General features: G+C 32.1%; 3 protein-coding genes across 3 annotated transcripts; 1 reads left to right on the top strand and 2 right to left on the bottom strand.

Annotated features, from left to right (window-relative positions):
* The first annotated feature begins 738 nt into the window (after window positions 1-738).
* On the top strand, window positions 739-1890 carry LOC131849148 (uncharacterized). Its single transcript, XM_059199144.1, has one exon. It carries the CDS (start codon window positions 739-741, stop codon window positions 1888-1890), a length of 1152 nt encoding a protein of 383 aa, XP_059055127.1.
* A 2411-nt stretch (window positions 1891-4301) lies between these two features.
* LOC131849146 (uncharacterized) lies at window positions 4302-5492 on the bottom strand. The gene has a single exon (XM_059199143.1). The coding sequence runs from the start codon at window positions 5490-5492 to the stop codon at window positions 4302-4304; it is 1191 nt and encodes a 396-aa protein (XP_059055126.1).
* A 1778-nt stretch (window positions 5493-7270) lies between these two features.
* Window positions 7271-12681, bottom strand: LOC131849295 (uncharacterized protein DDB_G0283357-like). The gene is made up of 2 exons (XM_059199335.1): window positions 12618-12681; window positions 7271-8929 (listed from the first exon to the last, which is right to left on the bottom strand). The coding sequence occupies exons 1-2, from the start codon at window positions 12630-12632 to the stop codon at window positions 7520-7522; spliced, it is 1425 nt and encodes a 474-aa protein (XP_059055318.1). The 5' UTR covers window positions 12633-12681; the 3' UTR covers window positions 7271-7519.
* Window positions 12682-17602: the final 4921 nt, after the last annotated feature.

Raw genomic sequence — 17602 nt, 5'->3', positions numbered from 1 at the left:
CAAAAAGACCTCACAGATACTGTTGCACGCTTGCAGGCGGAGTTAAACGATAGAGATCAAGAGCTTTTACATAATGATGTGGAAATAAATGGACAGCCTGAAGAAAAAAATGCATCTATTGCAGAGATTAACAAGGTTTTTGGTGAATATCCCGTTGGACCAAAATAATAATTACTTTTTTATACATTGTTCTATAATAAATTTCAATACTATATATACTATACACAAAAGAAAGAAATATATTATTTCAAATTGTATTTTAAATTGTGGTTGTCATATATATTGCAGTTGTTTGTGTCGACATCTACAGTGGTTTAATCTATACTATGATTGTTTAATGTTTGTATATGCCTTACATGTGATGACCAGTATACCAGTCTCTCATATATATTCGATGAATAATAATGTAAACATGAAAAAAAGACACAGCATTTCTATATTTCTTTTTAAACAAATACTACATCAAAAAAATATAATATACATAATTTTTAAATGTTATATGTATTATATATATAAACAAAATACTATATTCTATATAAATCATCGACAAATCACATTTTCATATTCAACACTATATAATTCAAACACAATACATGAAACAACTAACTGGCGACACATAACATACTTATGCCGTTTTTTAACCAATAATAAGTACATACAAATTCTCCATACGTTTGTAATTACATTTAGAAGAAATAAAAAACTCTCGGTACACGACATGACGAGTTCCTTGTGGCTATGGCGCGACATCAAGTTGACGTGATGGCCGTTAACGAGACATGGCTTAGAACTGGAGAAGAGGCACGCGCTCCCATTGTTCCCGGATACCATCTACGTCATATACCTCGTCCTGTTGATATTCGTACGCGCGGCGGAGGCGTAGGCTTTTACATAAGATCTGGACTAAATACTCGTGTTCTTAAACACCCACACACACCATCGGTAGAACAAATGTGGATAAGTATTAACATCAACGCTAAAAAACTAGTAATTGGTACTGCATACCGTCCTCCATGGCTAGATCTTGACATATTCATTGATGCTCTTACTAATTCTCTAACTACATTTTCAGGATTCGATCATACCATTTTACTCGGAGATTTCAATACCAACCTTCTAAATGTTCAAAATTCTCAAACAAAAAAACTTAGAGAATTTTTAGACTACATAAACTTATCACAACATGTTACTGAGCCAACACATTATACTGAACACAGTACTACGTTAATAGATCTTATATGTTCTAATGTAAGAACAACGCATGTATGTATCGATTATATACGTGAACTCAGCAATCATGCTTTCTTAACCTGTACTTTTGATGTAAGAAAAGATAAACCGAAACCAAATTGGATACATTATAGACCATTAAAGGATATCGATATGATTGAATTTAATACAGCTATTAATTCTATTGCATGGGAATCACTCTTAACTGAAGACGTTAACGAATGTGTAAATAATTTTAATCATGAAATAATTAAATTATTTGATAGATATGCTCCTATTAAGACAATTTTTGTTAAGGACTATACATACCCCTGGATAACTGATACAATTAAACTAATGATGAAGTTACGTGATAGGGCTTATGTTAGAAGTTGTAAAACTAAATTGAGTTCACATAAAGAATACTATAAACAGTTAAAACGTACAGTTAATATTGCCTTACATCGTGAAAAATCTGCGTACTTTAATCAATATATAAATAAAAACATAAATGATCCTAAAACTTTATGGAAAAATGTTAAAAATAATGTTGGTAATTTTAAAACTAAAGTTAAAGAACTGCCACCTCATTTACGTGATCCAGATGCCATAAATGCCTTTTTTCTTGACCTACCTAATAATAATGTTCCTGATATTTCTGATTATTACACTTTGCTTTAAATCGTTTCAATTCCTCTGTGTTTAAATTCAAATTAGTGGAACCAAATATCATATTAAAAATGATTAAATCTATGAAATCAAACGCGATAGGATCAGATGGTATTTCCCTAAACATGATATTGTTAACTTTACCTAGAACTTTACAAGTAATAACTGACATAGTTATCTTTTAAAACTAGTACTTTCCCTAATGCCTGGAAAATGGCCATAGTTAAACCTATACCCAAAAATACAAATCCCACAGAGTTAAAAGACTTACGACCCATTAATATATTACCATTTTTGTCCAAAATAGTTGAAAAAACAATCTGTATTCAAATTACGGAATACTTAGAGTCTAATCACATACTGCCTGAGCTACAGTCTGGTTTTAGAAAGGGCCGCAGCACATGTAGTGCACTTACACAAGTAGTAAATGATATTTTAACAAATCAAGATTTAGGCAAGGTTACTATTCTTGTACTATTAGATTTTTCTCGTGCATTCGATACCATTAATATATCACTGCTATTAGCCAAACTGACTTTTTATGGGTTCGATAACGTTACAGTAAAGTGGTTCTCTAGCTATCTAAGTAATCGCTATCAAAAAGTACAATTGACCACAACAAATTCTCCCACTTTAACATCATCATCTGCTCAAGTTGTAAAAGGTATTCCGCAAGGATCTATTCTAGTCTATGAAAATTTGTAAATATCATTTATTCGCAGATGATCTTCAAATGTATAAATCTATAAATCCCTATAATCCTAATCCAGATATAGCAGTGTTAAATAATGATTTGAACAATATAGCGAAATGGTCGATATCAAATGGTCTTACTTTAAATCCAACAAAATCAAAATTACTAGTACTTGGTACTAAAAATAAAATAAATCAGATCATGGCACAAAATCCTACTCTGTCAATTTCAGAAAATCCTCTAATATTTGTTGATCAAGTTCGAAATCTTGGTGTCATTATGGATAGCTCTTTACACTTCGAGAGTCATATCCATGAAACCATAAGAAACTGTTACTATAGACTAGGAGTACTGTATAAAGTACGTGATTTTCTAAGTGAGAAAATGCGTATCACTCTATGTGATTTATTAGTTCTGTCTAAACTCAACTATGCGGACACAGTCTACGGAGGCTGTCTATTAAATCGTACAAAAAAAATAATACAGCACGTGCAGAATGCATGCGCACGCTTCTGCTTTTCTATACCCCCCCGTGCTCATGTTACTCCCTATATAAATCAATGCAACTGGCTAAAAATGGAACACAGACGATCTCTACATTTTGCAGTATTGCTTTTTGGAGTGGTGAAGTATAAGAAACCAATATATTTATTTGAAAAACTTTCATTTTCTATGCGAAATCATCGATTGTCACATCCCTACATGATCTATCCTCAATATAAAACTGCAGCATTTCGTGGAAGTTTTAAATATACTGCCACGAAATGCTGGAACAATTTACCACCCCCGCTTCAAAATACTATTCAGTCAGTTTCGTCTTTTAAACATAATTTTAAAAAATATTTACTCAAAGTACAAAAATTTTAAACGTGCCAGATAAATACAGTATTTTTATATACATATATATTGATTAAATAAATAAATATATTCAAGCTATACTATATTACACAAGTCTTTCTATCAACACTTTTTTATCCTTATATATTTTTCTTCTATTTATCACACATATAATTCATCCATTTAACTGATTCTTCATTTTAGATATTTGATTTGAATTTATCACGAATGCTATTTCTTTTTTTCAAGTGGCTCCACTGAAAATCAGCGCTGTAGTGATACGCTGCGGCACCAGCTGAGTGGAAGCCTTTTCAGCATAGCGAATTATTAGTTTTTAAATTTTCTTTTTTATCTGTACGCTTTTTTATGCTGAATAAATGATTATTATTATTATTATTATTATTAAGTCATTCCTCTTTTTTGTGGTACTAATTATTACCACCATTTTAGGACTAGGTACAACAACATTAAAACTTTGTATGGAATTTATCCAGAGTAAAATATATTTATTTTCTCATTTACATACCTACCCATCGTATGACGTAGGCGCCTGTCGAGTTAAATCTATGTTGTATAACATGGAGCCAACGATGCTAGGCATGACCTACACGTCACTAGGTAGGTAGATAATTTCCTATGTTCCAGAAAATAATTTTAATATGGGAAAATAATATTGATTCAAATATTAAAAAACAGTCTACGTTCTACAACTTTAATGTAAAATGAAAATGTATGTGTCAACTACAACACTACGTGCGGATTTTCACGTTTTAGAAGTACTCTGCAACATGAAAGTAATAGATAGTTACATAATACAACTAATTAATACAAGATATGCAAGTTAATATTGTCATCACCTATTTAGTTAGATCACGTAACAGAAATTATACCATCACGTGAGGTCTAAAAATTCTTTAGTATAAACTATTTTAGGTGTAGTAAGTATGAGCAAAGGCGGTGGTCCGTCATTTAATTTGCTTCTTATATTTTTATTAAACCATTCCATTGCATTAGTTGCAATCCGCATAGCACTATAATTATATGACGAATGTAAAGAAGCGTCGGAAATTTCTGCAAATTTTATGTTCGACTCTGATATCAGCATATGTGTCGATTCTGCGATATCTTTTTGGATATAATCAGTTGCTTTTGACATTGAAGTTGTAATAATTGTAGAAGTTTTGGTGTCCATTTTTAATTTTTTCGGCGGTTTTGTTGCTTCATTTGGTGCTGCGCTAAATTTTACTTTTGCACTTAGTGGAATAACTGGGATTTCTTTATGTTCAAAATGTTTAAAGTATCGCTTAACTGAGTTATTTTTGTCTAATGTAATAGTTTGTGCTTTTAATTGAGATGTATAGTATGAGGTGTTAGAGTTTGTTATGACTTGGCTTCCATCTTGCAATGCATTATATATATTGTTTTCAATGACTAATCTTATCCATGGTATATATGGTGTTATAGCAGTGAAAATTTTCTGTGGAAAATCACACACTTTTGTGTCGAGGGAACTAGAGAGGCCTATAATTCGTCCGTCTATTAGCAAGGGCAAACCTTTTGTTTGCTGACACTTATTAAGTATTGTATTCGGTAACCTTGCAAAAGAACAGATATGATATCCTCTAAGATGTAGGTGTTTTGAACATGATTGGATCACAGTCGCCAGAAGGCGTGGTTTACGATCATCTAGTATAGGAATCAAAGCTTTTAGACCGATGGCTGATACAACTTCAATAGCACTTAATTTTACAGTGGCTGCCTTGGGATGTGACGTAATCATAATTAACGCGATGTCGTTTTTGGCCATAAGACGTTGCTCTTTCCTATATTTCTTATATTGTGGATGTATGAATGTTTTGTTTATTGGTATTGCCAGATCCCTCATAAGTACAGAGTGACAAGACTGAGCACAAAAAGCAGAACTAAGTATAAACCTTGGAAATACTAACGAACCGGCACAACATTTATTAATACATGCACTACATTTGAAATGTATTATGAAAGTTATAGAAATACTGCCTGTAGTACTAAAAATTGAAATCAACCACAGTGTAGTATATAAAAATATATTACCAATACTCATGTTAATGCTATACAAACTATAAAAAATATACCTATAGTCGTTTCATATATACCTATCTTATTGCCCATTACTTTTTATTAGGTACTAGAAATTTTTCAAGGTAATAAATCTGTTTATTATTTGCAAGTACAGACTATGTAGTAATACCAAAGGATAGTGAGGTAGTCGACATTTATAATATAATATATACCTAGTGCCCATAGGTAAATTTCATGAGATTATAATAGACATCAATATTTGTATAAAGTGCTAAATATTATCGTTGAGGACAAAATAGTATTCCTGTCTACTTAATAAGAATAGAGAATTGCAATAAATGTTGTTATATGTATGCAGGCAGACTCGTTGAACTATATTACGGTGATAAATCGTTATTGACGGTGCGTTTATACGGCGCAACCGGGAAAATCAATGCAGCGTTTGGCGCCGGCATCTGTTGCGCAGCATTCCGCGCGTGTTTCTACAAAGTGCATCCATGAATATCCACTCAATACATGGTTAAACGTAATGTTTAATATTATACTATCACGCGCCACTACTCCAAAATAGAGGCATTCCATTCATAAACAATGCACATAATAAATGAAATACTATACCGACTAAATTAACCACACCAAAGAACGATATTTTGGCTCGCCCAATTGAAAACATGTAACTCGATAAATCAAGATAACGTCATGGAGTTATGCGGATGGGCCTGCTATTAAAATGCCAATAATGTGCCAACATCAATCGTAATGGGGAGTTCCGATGCTGTATTACCAACGGCTGTTTGTTTGTGCGTATAGGAACTGGCAAATAATCCTCATACAATTTCCTTCCTAGAATTTGGACGTCAGCTAATGTGAATGTATTATAATGAAGGTTATGCCTTAAAAATAATAGCGAAATCAGTGTACTAAGTTACTTACCAAATCATACTTAAAAAATACCCTTTTTAATTAATTGGATGCATTCTGACTCTGGACACGCGCTCCAGCATGTTGCACTTAACGAATATATAATAGCAAATTGGTAGTTGACCTAATTCTATATAGCAATAGGTACAAACTGTTATTTCTTCTTTGTATACGTTATACCTTTGATACCACCAAGGTTAATTCTTGATTTCTGATTTCGTCATCTTTCACAGGTATAGGTTGACACCATTAGTACAGGCTACATCACCATTCCATCATCATCCATAAAAAAAAGGCAGTAAAATTCGGATACAATTATAACTATACAGGTTAATTAAGAAAATTCATTATATTTAACCAATATAATTTTTTGTTAAATAAGTTTGATGATTTTTTCTTTGAATTCTTTATAGGTAAAGCTTGGCGGATATTTCAGTTTACAAAGTATTTGAAATAACTGCTTTTTTGACATAAAATATGTTCTATATTCAGGTAATATTTGAATAAAATTCTTCAAATAAATAACAGCATTAATAACTGAGGATGTAGGTATTCTACGCAGGCAGCGTCGCGTCAGTCTAAGACATACGGCTAAGTCAATTGCTTGGTATATTTGGTTTGGTTCATTTACAATCCCCATCTGCTACTGAGTTTTGAAGCTACATCATTATTATCATTATGCATTATATCTTACCCATTGTTTTCATCCTATTAAGCAAAAATTTTATAAACCTGCTTATGCCATAGAGACTCTATGAAAGAATCGGTAATTTCATTGTACTCAGGGTTTGAACTATAGAATAATCGTAATTAAATATACATAAAAATTTGTTTTTACTAATATTAATTTATTATTTTCTATAATATTTATACGTGATTTCTGTAGTAAGCATTGCTAGTAATTATAAGTTTCTAGGTATCTATCAATTAAAACATTATAATACATATATACCAATATAGCAAACAATCATAATTATATTCAGTCATTTTACAACTCTTACGTACATATAATCATTTAATACATAGTCACAGCTAAAAAACTTAATATCAGACAATGTGTATTCTGTAGTCTTGATAAATATTAAAAATATAAAAGTCATAGGTACCAAGTGCTGCCCATATTAAGAATTATATTCTGAATTTAGGAATACCGTAAGTTTCGTGAGGTACACCTTGACTAGTAGGTACAGTGCTTAAATTATTATAGTTAGTATTTGCACTTGAATCAGCCACTCCAGATGAAGTAACGCCGTTGGATACGCTGTTATCATACCCCTTGCTACCAGCAGAACTTGCTGTAGTTACTGTTGTCGGTACAGCACTCGGAAGACCTGTAATTCCCAACGGTGCTGACCCGAATATTGGTAAGGCCTGGTTTTGTGTATCCAATGTTCCAAAAGTCGATGTTCCAAAGTCAGGAGCAATTTGACTTTGGACTGATTCATCATTTGATGTCAAAGAAAACGATTCAGTACCAGCTGGGGCATTATTTTGATTGTTTGGTGGTCCGGTGACAATTCCAAATGATTGAGAACCAATACTCGATGGTAATGTAGGTGCTCCGTTGTTAAGTCCTAAAGTTTGAAATCCGGGAGGAGTAATATTTGGTTGGTAAGTTTGTCCGGAGAACACGTCAGAATTACCTATCGCTTCATTTGATACACTGGGATTAGAAAAGCTGATTGATTGTCCTTTATTGTAATCCTTTACGATATTATCTATAACAGACTGAGAGTCTTCTTTGTTATTGTATTTTATAAAGAATACTTCAGGTTTTGTAGGAGGCTTCTGATCAGCTTTAGGTATGACAACATCTTGAACATCTTCAGGTTTTTTAACGAGAACATAAACAATAGTTTTTTCTTCATTTTGTTGAACTGGAAGTACTTGAGGAGCACTCTGCTGCAGTGAAGGTGTTTTAATAAATATGATTTTGTAATGTTTCTGCGGAGGAGGTAATATTACAGGTTTACGTTGTTTTGGGGGTTCATTGTCTTCAGGTGCCGCATGAACATAAAAATGTTTGAATACTTGAGCAGGCTGCTGCTGCACTTGAAAGGATTGTTGGTATTTTTGTTCAGAATTTTGATATTGAGTAGACTGATAATATTGATTATTAAATGTTTGTAAACCTTTATTGGCATTACTACTACTGACAGGATAAGTTGGCAATGGGTTACTCGTCAATTCATTTTGATAAAAAATATTTCCAAGTAAGTTGACAGGTTGGTATCCGTCAGAACCTCTGTAAGCACCATTATTTTGTAATTTGTTGAATGTGTTGTAAGTACCATAATTGAGTCCTAATAACTTACTGAATCCCTGTTCATTATAATTACTATTGGCATCTGCATGTCCTGAGCTGTATTGGCCAGATCCACTGCTAATTTGATATTTAGGTACCCCATACAAGGGTGATATATAAGTTGGGGATTCAACTGTAGATACCACACTCGGAACTAAATTTTGCGGCCGTTTATAGTGATATCCCAAACTTACATCAGCCAATACTAGGTTGTGTACTCCAATGGCTAATACCTGTAAAAGAAAACATATTGTTTTTTAATTTGTTCTGTTTTGGCTAATTATGCTTATTTATTCACAAATTCGCTAGGATTTTAATTAAGGACACAATTAAGCAGATACCAGATTTAATTGAGATCTGAATGAATATATCTATTGCAATTTATTAAAACAATTATTGCAATTAATAATATCATCATTACAATAAACCAAAATATCACATTGAATTGAATTGAATTGAAGCCAAAATTCTATTAAGGAACTTTTGAAAAATCAAATTGAGGCAATATTTAAATCTTACCTACCAATATTTAGTCGATCGATCTACAACATTTGCCCTTTTGTTACTTCTTCGAGAATTTATTCCTCTGATATACAGGCATATATAATTTACTCATAAAGTTATATTAAATATCTTTAATGTAATACCGCTTTAATAATATGACACCATTTGACATGTTGATCTATATTTGATCCTTGTTCCAAAGCCATGTATTCATTATGGGTAGAATTGATTGTTTTTGTTATTAAATTTGCCATAGGTAGAAATAGGTGAGCATCTTAAGAAAATAAAAGAGTAACGGTAATGTTTTGTGTTCTTGTATCATGCAGCATTTTGAATAACGGCTGGACTGGTCGGATCGTTGACCGTCAATACCGCGAAGTGTTGCAATGCGTTCCAGTGAAATTAGATCTAGCGACTTCATATGTATGTGACGCAATGTTTGGATGCTATATAGACAACTGGCTATGAATTTGTATGGTCCAAAGTTACCATCTGTGTATTTTTCTATTGTTGTAAAACATAAGAATCTCACGACAAATACATTTTGAATATTATTTATATGATAATTGATAACGTAAGTCAGTATTTAGATATAGGAAGTAAAATTATTATATTTATCTCGGAAATTAAAATATAACGTAGCGTAAGGTGGAATAAGCAGTGTAGAATCAGGAAGAGGCAAGATACTAGGAAAGAATTGGTAAGAGAGCTTGACAAAATTTGAGTATATTTAATTTTAAGTGCAGAATAGGTACCACAGGTACAGTACAGAGACAACTATACTGAAAACTATACTGCACTGGTTCCTATTAAGAAATGTGTTGAATGAACATGGACTATTGCAACAACAGTAGTAATGCGTATCTTCACTACCTGCATCTTATGCATAGAATATTTTATAGCGAGTTGTTTTTTGATAGTGAATAGAAAGCTTAAGGGCAAGGTCAACTCCCACGCATAGAGCGTGTCGCGATACCAGCTTGCGACCGATTTGTCCATTTCGGACGTTGGTTACACAATACTGCAGCTCTCGTACTTTGGGTTAACATAACGTGAGTGCGATGAACTTGAACTGTCTAAACTTCCGTACACAATAATGTAGTATCTGCTGCATAGAATATCCATCTAATATTTTTAAAGATCTATCTATATTATGAATGTTTGAGCAATAGAAGACAGCAAATTTTCACCAATGAGGTTAATTATTTATAACCTAAATTAATTTGAAATATAATATAAAAATGATTATTACATTAACTAATACTTAAATAATTATACATACGTATAAAAAGTAGGTAGGTATGGTTTAATTAAATTATATCTGAAGAATTCCATATAGGTTGAAAGAAATTTAGACATAGATCACTCTTCAGATCAAGATTAATAATTAAAATCAATGATTGCAAGTTACGAATTCTTGTAAATGTTATAATAAAATATATTGTAGATGTTATGAAGTTCACTGACTCCTCTAGTTCAATATAAACTCAATATCGAGCCGCTTGGGAGGGGTGGTTACAACATTTCGCATCTCTTATATGGAATTACTCGTGCCCATCATTGCAATGATAATGAGTTTTTCAGTATTATAATTATTTCAGATATTCTTTTTGCCGTATTTGCTTTCTGGTTACTGGCCATTATGATTATATAATGTTATTAGACGATACATCGGGCGTGTCGTTTAAACGAACGAGGTTCACTTCAATTAAACAAACAACACTCAATAATAAATACAACAAAAAATCAGAAAAGCTTTATCGCTGGTGAAAACTTAGGTACTTTTTATAAGAGATATATAATTTCTAATTTATTTTAAATAACATCAAGACAATAAGTCTCGGCAACTGCAGGAATTATGTTTAATCGACAGCATGTATCTAACCGGTAGGTTTAATAACCGAATATTTAACTGCAGTTTTTAAATGAAATGACCAACTACAATACTTCATGCATTAGTACTGTAATGTAAATATGAATATATAATAATAATCCTGCTAATAAATATCTATTTAAATTTATCCATCTAATGCAAATACAGATATAATTATTACTTTTCTAGCTTGCTGTATAACAGACATTTGTTATATAGGTATCTACGAATGTTCAAAGTAAAAATAGTTTCACAAACGATATACACAAGCAATTAAGAATAAATTATAATTGCTGCCATGTCATTGCCTGGCATTACTAATTCTGCTTTAATATTATAATAAAATCATTGGATTTTCCATGCATAAAATGCTCTAATTGGATCTGAATGTATTAATTAATAAACTTGTTTTTTAAAGGTTTTGATATTGAATTTAGATAATGTGGATGTTACATTACAATATTATAATATAGTAGTCAAACCTAACAACTCTTATTTGTCTGGAAATGCTATGCTGAGGAAGTGATAAGAGAGAATGAAAGATACAGTTTTCATCATCATGTTCTGATAACCATAATATTATAGCTCATATAAGAGTCAAGACTGCAGGCAATGGTTACCACAGAGATTCGACGCGAACCTTTGTTTAAAATGAACGATGTATTTTCGAACTACGCAGGGTCTAGACAAGCGGCTAACGTATTGATCGGTGCCTAGGTACTCTACAAATCAGACAGAAAGAGATAGCTTCTACAGCCCTCCTGTTTTGTCGGCAAAACGGTCAGAGTACCTATTTTATCGAAGTTATCATTCTATTATTTTTATTAAGAGATATGACTATTATTTATATTTTGTAGAAACATGACAATAAATAATTACTATTAAGTAATTTGGAATTAAATAAATGGCAGCTTTCAAATATTAGTAGTTATTTAATAATAATAACACATGAATATTTCAACAAATATTTTATAACATATTTTTAATTTATGATTTATAAATATTTAAATAACTTGTATTTCTATTTTTATGGCGATCATGTTAAATCTCACGTATTTTTATTTCTGAGTAAGTTTGAGCCTCCATACCATGACAAAGATCTAACAACTTATTAAAAATTCATATATAACTATGTCTATTTAAAATATCAGTTAAATCACAAAGAAACTATGTAGCTTTTAATCTTACTAAGAATTCGCAAAGCTGAACGTTCTCAAAGTAATATTTGATTACTAAATATCTTAATCTTAAAAATATTATAAACGCTAAAGTTTGTAAGTATGGATGTTTGTTACACTTTCACGCAAAAACTACAGAACGGATTTTCATGTAACTTTACAGAAATATAGCTTATGCGTCAGAATAACACATAGGCTATATTTTATATTGAAATTTAACGTGGATGAAACCGCGGGCACAGCTAGTAATATATTTTAATAAACTATATAGATTTAGTAATAAATATAAATATACAGATATATATAATAAACCTATAAATTAAATTATTAAGTTAACAAATGTATTACAAATAAATTTATACGTACCAAAAGCTCGAACATTTTCAACAAGACCAAAGTTTGACGATATTACGACGGACTTGAAAACAAGTGATGCGGGAAGTGTCGCTATGGCTACTCCACAGCTTCTTATATACCTACCAACAGGAGATGGACCGTGTATTTGTGACAACGGGTTCGTAAAGAACAATTAAATAGTCAGTTTTTATCTTACATTCCACTGGGAATTGCAATTTTTTGGGATGATATACGATGCCCTAGAGAATAATTCATGTAATTTAAATGATTATATGAATCAATATTTTATCCGCATTTTTACTGTATATTTAATATCCATTCTTTTTATTTACTATCGTATGCACATAGCGTGGCTATTAATTTAAATAAAGAATACTAACGTATATGTAATATATTTTAATAAAGATAATAAAGACGTTTGTTTTTCATAACCATGAAAAATACTTTGACTAATCATGATAGACTATGCTTTAGTGTTTTTCTAAATATGATTAACATAGAAAAGTTTAGAACTAAGGTGTGTACTTAAGTGTCTATCTATTGTTCAGTATAAAGCTCTACATGTGTGATTTTTCCTGCTTTATTATTATTAATAATTATCGACAAACGTGTCATTAAATAGATGGCGACGGAGCTGCATGATATTGATTTATGCATGATGCCGTACGTGTCTATTTTCATGTAGCAGGCTTTGTAGAGCCCGTTGCATACGGCTTTGCATTTCCGAGTAACAACACATTTGTAACAATAATTAATGAAATAAAATATATATTATGTATATAAAATATAATACGTAGTGTAATGAATATATTTCAGCGATATATTGAATACGAGTTCAAAAGCATTATAATTTAACAAATGATATGTTATGTGAAACTTAAAAATCTAGATTCAATTGCTTTTTTCTTTCCGTAGCACTAGCTGTGTCCGTAGTTTCATCCACGTGAAATTTATAGCCATATGTTATTCTCATATATAAGCTTTGTTATCGTAAAGTTTCATCAAAATCCGTTCAGTAGTAGTTTTGCGTAAAATAGTGTCAAAGGTCCATATCCATCTATACTCACAAACTTTCACGTTTATGATATTAGAAAGATATATAATCAATCCCCGATAAGACCGTAGACTCTCTTTTGTCAACGATTAAGGAATATTCTCGACAAAATGTGGTCATGTCGAATGTGTGTTGATCATAATGACAACGAAAAGTAATTTTACTCTCTGCTGTTACCTAATTTCGTTGTACCTATGTTGATTTGTTATTTTAGTTCTGCGTGTAATACTTATATATATATTTATGTATAACCAAATCATAATAATATTATTGTTTGGTTTAATATATAAGACTGAAATAGACTTAGTAGTTTCTGAAATATAGAATTTGTGAGATGAATGGCCGGACGAAAGGACACACAATGTCACGCCACAGTATTTAAAAGTATCGATACGAAACATTTGCTAGATCGACAAATTATTCTAAGAATATTAACTAATATAAATAAGTGGTAAAATATTAGAATTTATAAATAACCCAAACCGAATGTGATCAAATTATCATTTCGCCGTAGGATTAAAAGGACGTATATACATTTACTAAAACAAGTTCGGCATCCGGGTAGAGGAACTTCGCCATCGTTTTGTCTAATATTTTTCAAGTAAAATAGTCTCAGGCCTGCTTTAGGTTGTAAACAATCTATAAGTTTATGTTTGAAGAGAGTAAAATATTTTGTTGTTGGTGATGGATAGTGTTCTAGTTTGATACTATCAATTAATAGCGGAGAAATAGTTAAAAATGAAAAGATAATATTATTTAGAAATCAGGTTTATTAGCTCATCGTGTAAATTCAACGTTTGAAGCGTATTTTCAATTGAATTTCAATCTTCAAAAGGCTATGCTCCGCCCGTGGGAGGCCAGTGGGGAGTACTCCCCGTTAAAACCACAGGGTGTACTTACCTATTACCGGAGTCTGGCTACTATGTTTATATAGAAGTGCTCCTCTCACGTTAGGGCGGCTACGATTCAATGCACTAAATAATCAATTATATGTAAAAATACAAATTTACACTTTATTTGTTATTAAAAACTACGCCTTATGAATTTTCTTGTACCACCGTGGCGGTCTGCAATTCGCTAATCGTGTGCAGAATCGCTGGTGCGATAAAGCACGTAAGGTATAATTACATAATAAAGGAACATCAAAATAAGCAATGCCAATATAAATTATTTGGATGTGTATCTCAGTGGAAAATGTAATAATAGTGGCGTTTTATAAACTACAAGCGTAAAGCGATGGAACATTGAAGAGATTAAACATAAATAGCTTCAAAAAAAGTTTATTCGATAACACCAAATTTCAAATGCATCAAAACTAAGTTACCGTTTCTCGCTGTATATTCACAGGGCATAAAGCTTTACGTCAGAATTGAAGTTTAAATTATCAAGGCGCTTTAGTTACACGATTGATAAATTCACTACCGTAACATTTTTAAGAACAATAAAACAAGCATAAACTTCAAATATTCACGATTATCTGAATTTGCTAGACATTTTGCCACATGTTCCTGTACAGTAAAATATTTTGGTCTAAATGTTTCGCGTTCTTGGGTTGTGAAATGCACCATAGCTATTTTCGGTATATTTTACAAATGAAACAAATATTTATTTCACAATTTTCTGTATCCAATGCTAGAAGATACCATTGTAATTATTAGTATATTTTAAGGTGTTAATAGTTTTGCGCTACCCAGTGTTTAATACTATTTTAATTCCATGATGTATCTATTATATTAAGCTATAAGGGCTGTGTATTGCTATTTACATTTTAAAAGGCACTTATAAGAATAATAGCCAGGAGTACCTATAATATATAATAAATAAGCACAGTAAATATGACATTAATCTATCCCAATGTTAATTATTATTTTAAAATATATTAATTATTTTAGAAACTACAGGTAGGAATAAAGATTGACTTATTTTTATATACAAATATGATAATAATGTCTAAAATAGACAATTTTTATGAGACAATTTTAATGATATTGCAGTTTAAGACACTGTTTTACCTTTCGGTCGTCGTAGATTCGAAAACAGAATTTCATTGTAATCAAAGATCTCCATAAGACCTCCCGTGGGTTTGGAGTGCCCTCTGTACTCACATCCGCACAACAGAAATTAGAAACGTTCGAATAAAATATGATATTTTCCTCTTAACAATTATAATGAGTACACTGGTACTAGAACTGTTTTGCAAAATAAACCTATTTGATATTTAAAAGGCATACCCGATGGTAGTGTCAGGGGCGCGCTGAACCAGCACCTATGTGCCAAATCTATCCTAAAAGTTGGTGTTGCTATTTGCTACAGTTTATGCTACTGAATTTAATTAATTAAAAATATATAACAATAAAACCATAAATGTCTGTATTAGTCAACACATGGTCTGAAATAGTTTTTGCTAGAAATAATTGGATGGCGGTGCGCGGCGCCCCTATTGCCTTGGTGTCTGTGTGCGACGCGCCGCCGCGCCGCACACTTCGCACATAGGGGCGGCGCGGCCCTGTTAGTGTGTTCCCCTCCGATCGATCCACTGTACAATTCAGACGGAGATCGATATTACGAGGGCCTAAGCCGAGGTTCGAACGGCACAGACTAAAATCGTATCCGTCAGGCAGGAGTTTGCTTTCAGCCGCCATAAGTCTTTCCGCGGGTTATGAATGCCACCATCTGCCATCCACGAGACACCCTTGATGTTTCAGGCTTCCATAGGCGGTAACCGTTTACCATCAGATGGGCCGTATGCTTGTCTGCCACCTACGTGGTATAAAAAAAAGTCTGCACTCGGCCCGTGAAGCTGTAAAGGCCAGCTGCGGCCAACAGCATTATTAGTAGTCCGAAAAAAAGGTAGTGTGTTCGATTACTCCCATGATGTAAAAATTTGTAATCATCGGTATGATTTTTTATAGTGGTCTGGGTGTTTTTTATGTAGGTACATTATGCATGTATTCAGAAAAATGTATCAGTATTTCTTTCAATTGTTTAGTGCCCCCAGTCCATACTCCTAAACTAACTACTAGGTACTTGGCTCTGTATGAATTGTCCAGTTTTATTGTTATAATGACTATGTTATACATGAAGCATAAACTTTTTACCCCTTTTTACGAAAGTTACGTGGATTGAGGAGTATAAAACGCACAATTTCGTTGGTTTAACTGTTGCCTTATATGTAAATGTACATACGTCAAACTTGCAACTGAAATTTAACACATTTATCCTGAACCGATTCAGCCAATATTTGTAATACTCATTGTACGATCTGCTAGTCGTCGCAACGTTAAGGTTGTAGATATTTATTAAAAGATGTTCTCCAATAATAAAATACCTAGTCGTCCGACGTCGTATTTTTAAACCTATCAGTCGACCGTCACCTATTTGTCGGTCCTAGGCCTTATAAGCGGCCGGCAAACAGTCCTCTCAAAGAGGCCGCAACACTCATTTAATTTGGATGACAATGCAATTCAATGCACGGATAGATTTCCAACGTCCTTATGACGTCATTGTTAATTCAAGATGGCGGCCCAATATGGCGTACCTACTAGTTATTTGAGAGAAGAGTTATTTCTTATGCACACTTGTAGTTAATAGGTATATCATATGACAAAGTTAATGAAAAATACAAAAAATAAATAACATTTTGCTTCAAATATGTTCTATTATTATTTATTAATTGTTTTTATGTACTAACATACATTACGTTTTCAGAGCTTACATTTTATATGGGACTCGTAACTCCTTCTGTAAAGTTTCGTATTATCTATGAGAATATTTCTTTTTAAATACGAAAATGTATTAATTAATGAGTTTTTATCTTTACATGAAAATTAAATAAGCGCATACTTTAGATAAAAAGTTCATCTTTATTACAATAAACTTGGCCCATTGATAAGACGGAGTCATTGATAATAAAGAACATCTTAGATCTAGTTTCAAGAAC

Source organism: Achroia grisella, unplaced genomic scaffold (assembly GCF_030625045.1).
Source record: "Achroia grisella isolate CSIRO2021 unplaced genomic scaffold, CSIRO_AGI_Agris_v1 utg640, whole genome shotgun sequence".
In the NCBI taxonomy this organism is placed as follows: domain Eukaryota; kingdom Metazoa; phylum Arthropoda; class Insecta; order Lepidoptera; family Pyralidae; genus Achroia; species Achroia grisella.
Note: the sequence above shows the minus strand (reverse complement) of the source record. Positions and strands in the feature narration are given on the sequence as shown.

Excerpts from the sequence above, each read along its gene's own strand:
- LOC131849148 (XM_059199144.1), top strand. The coding sequence starts at position 739 with ATGGCGCGACATCAAGTTGACGTGATGGCCGTTAACGAGACATGGCTT.
- LOC131849146 (XM_059199143.1), bottom strand. The coding sequence starts at position 5,492 with ATGAGTATTGGTAATATATTTTTATATACTACACTGTGGTTGATTTCA.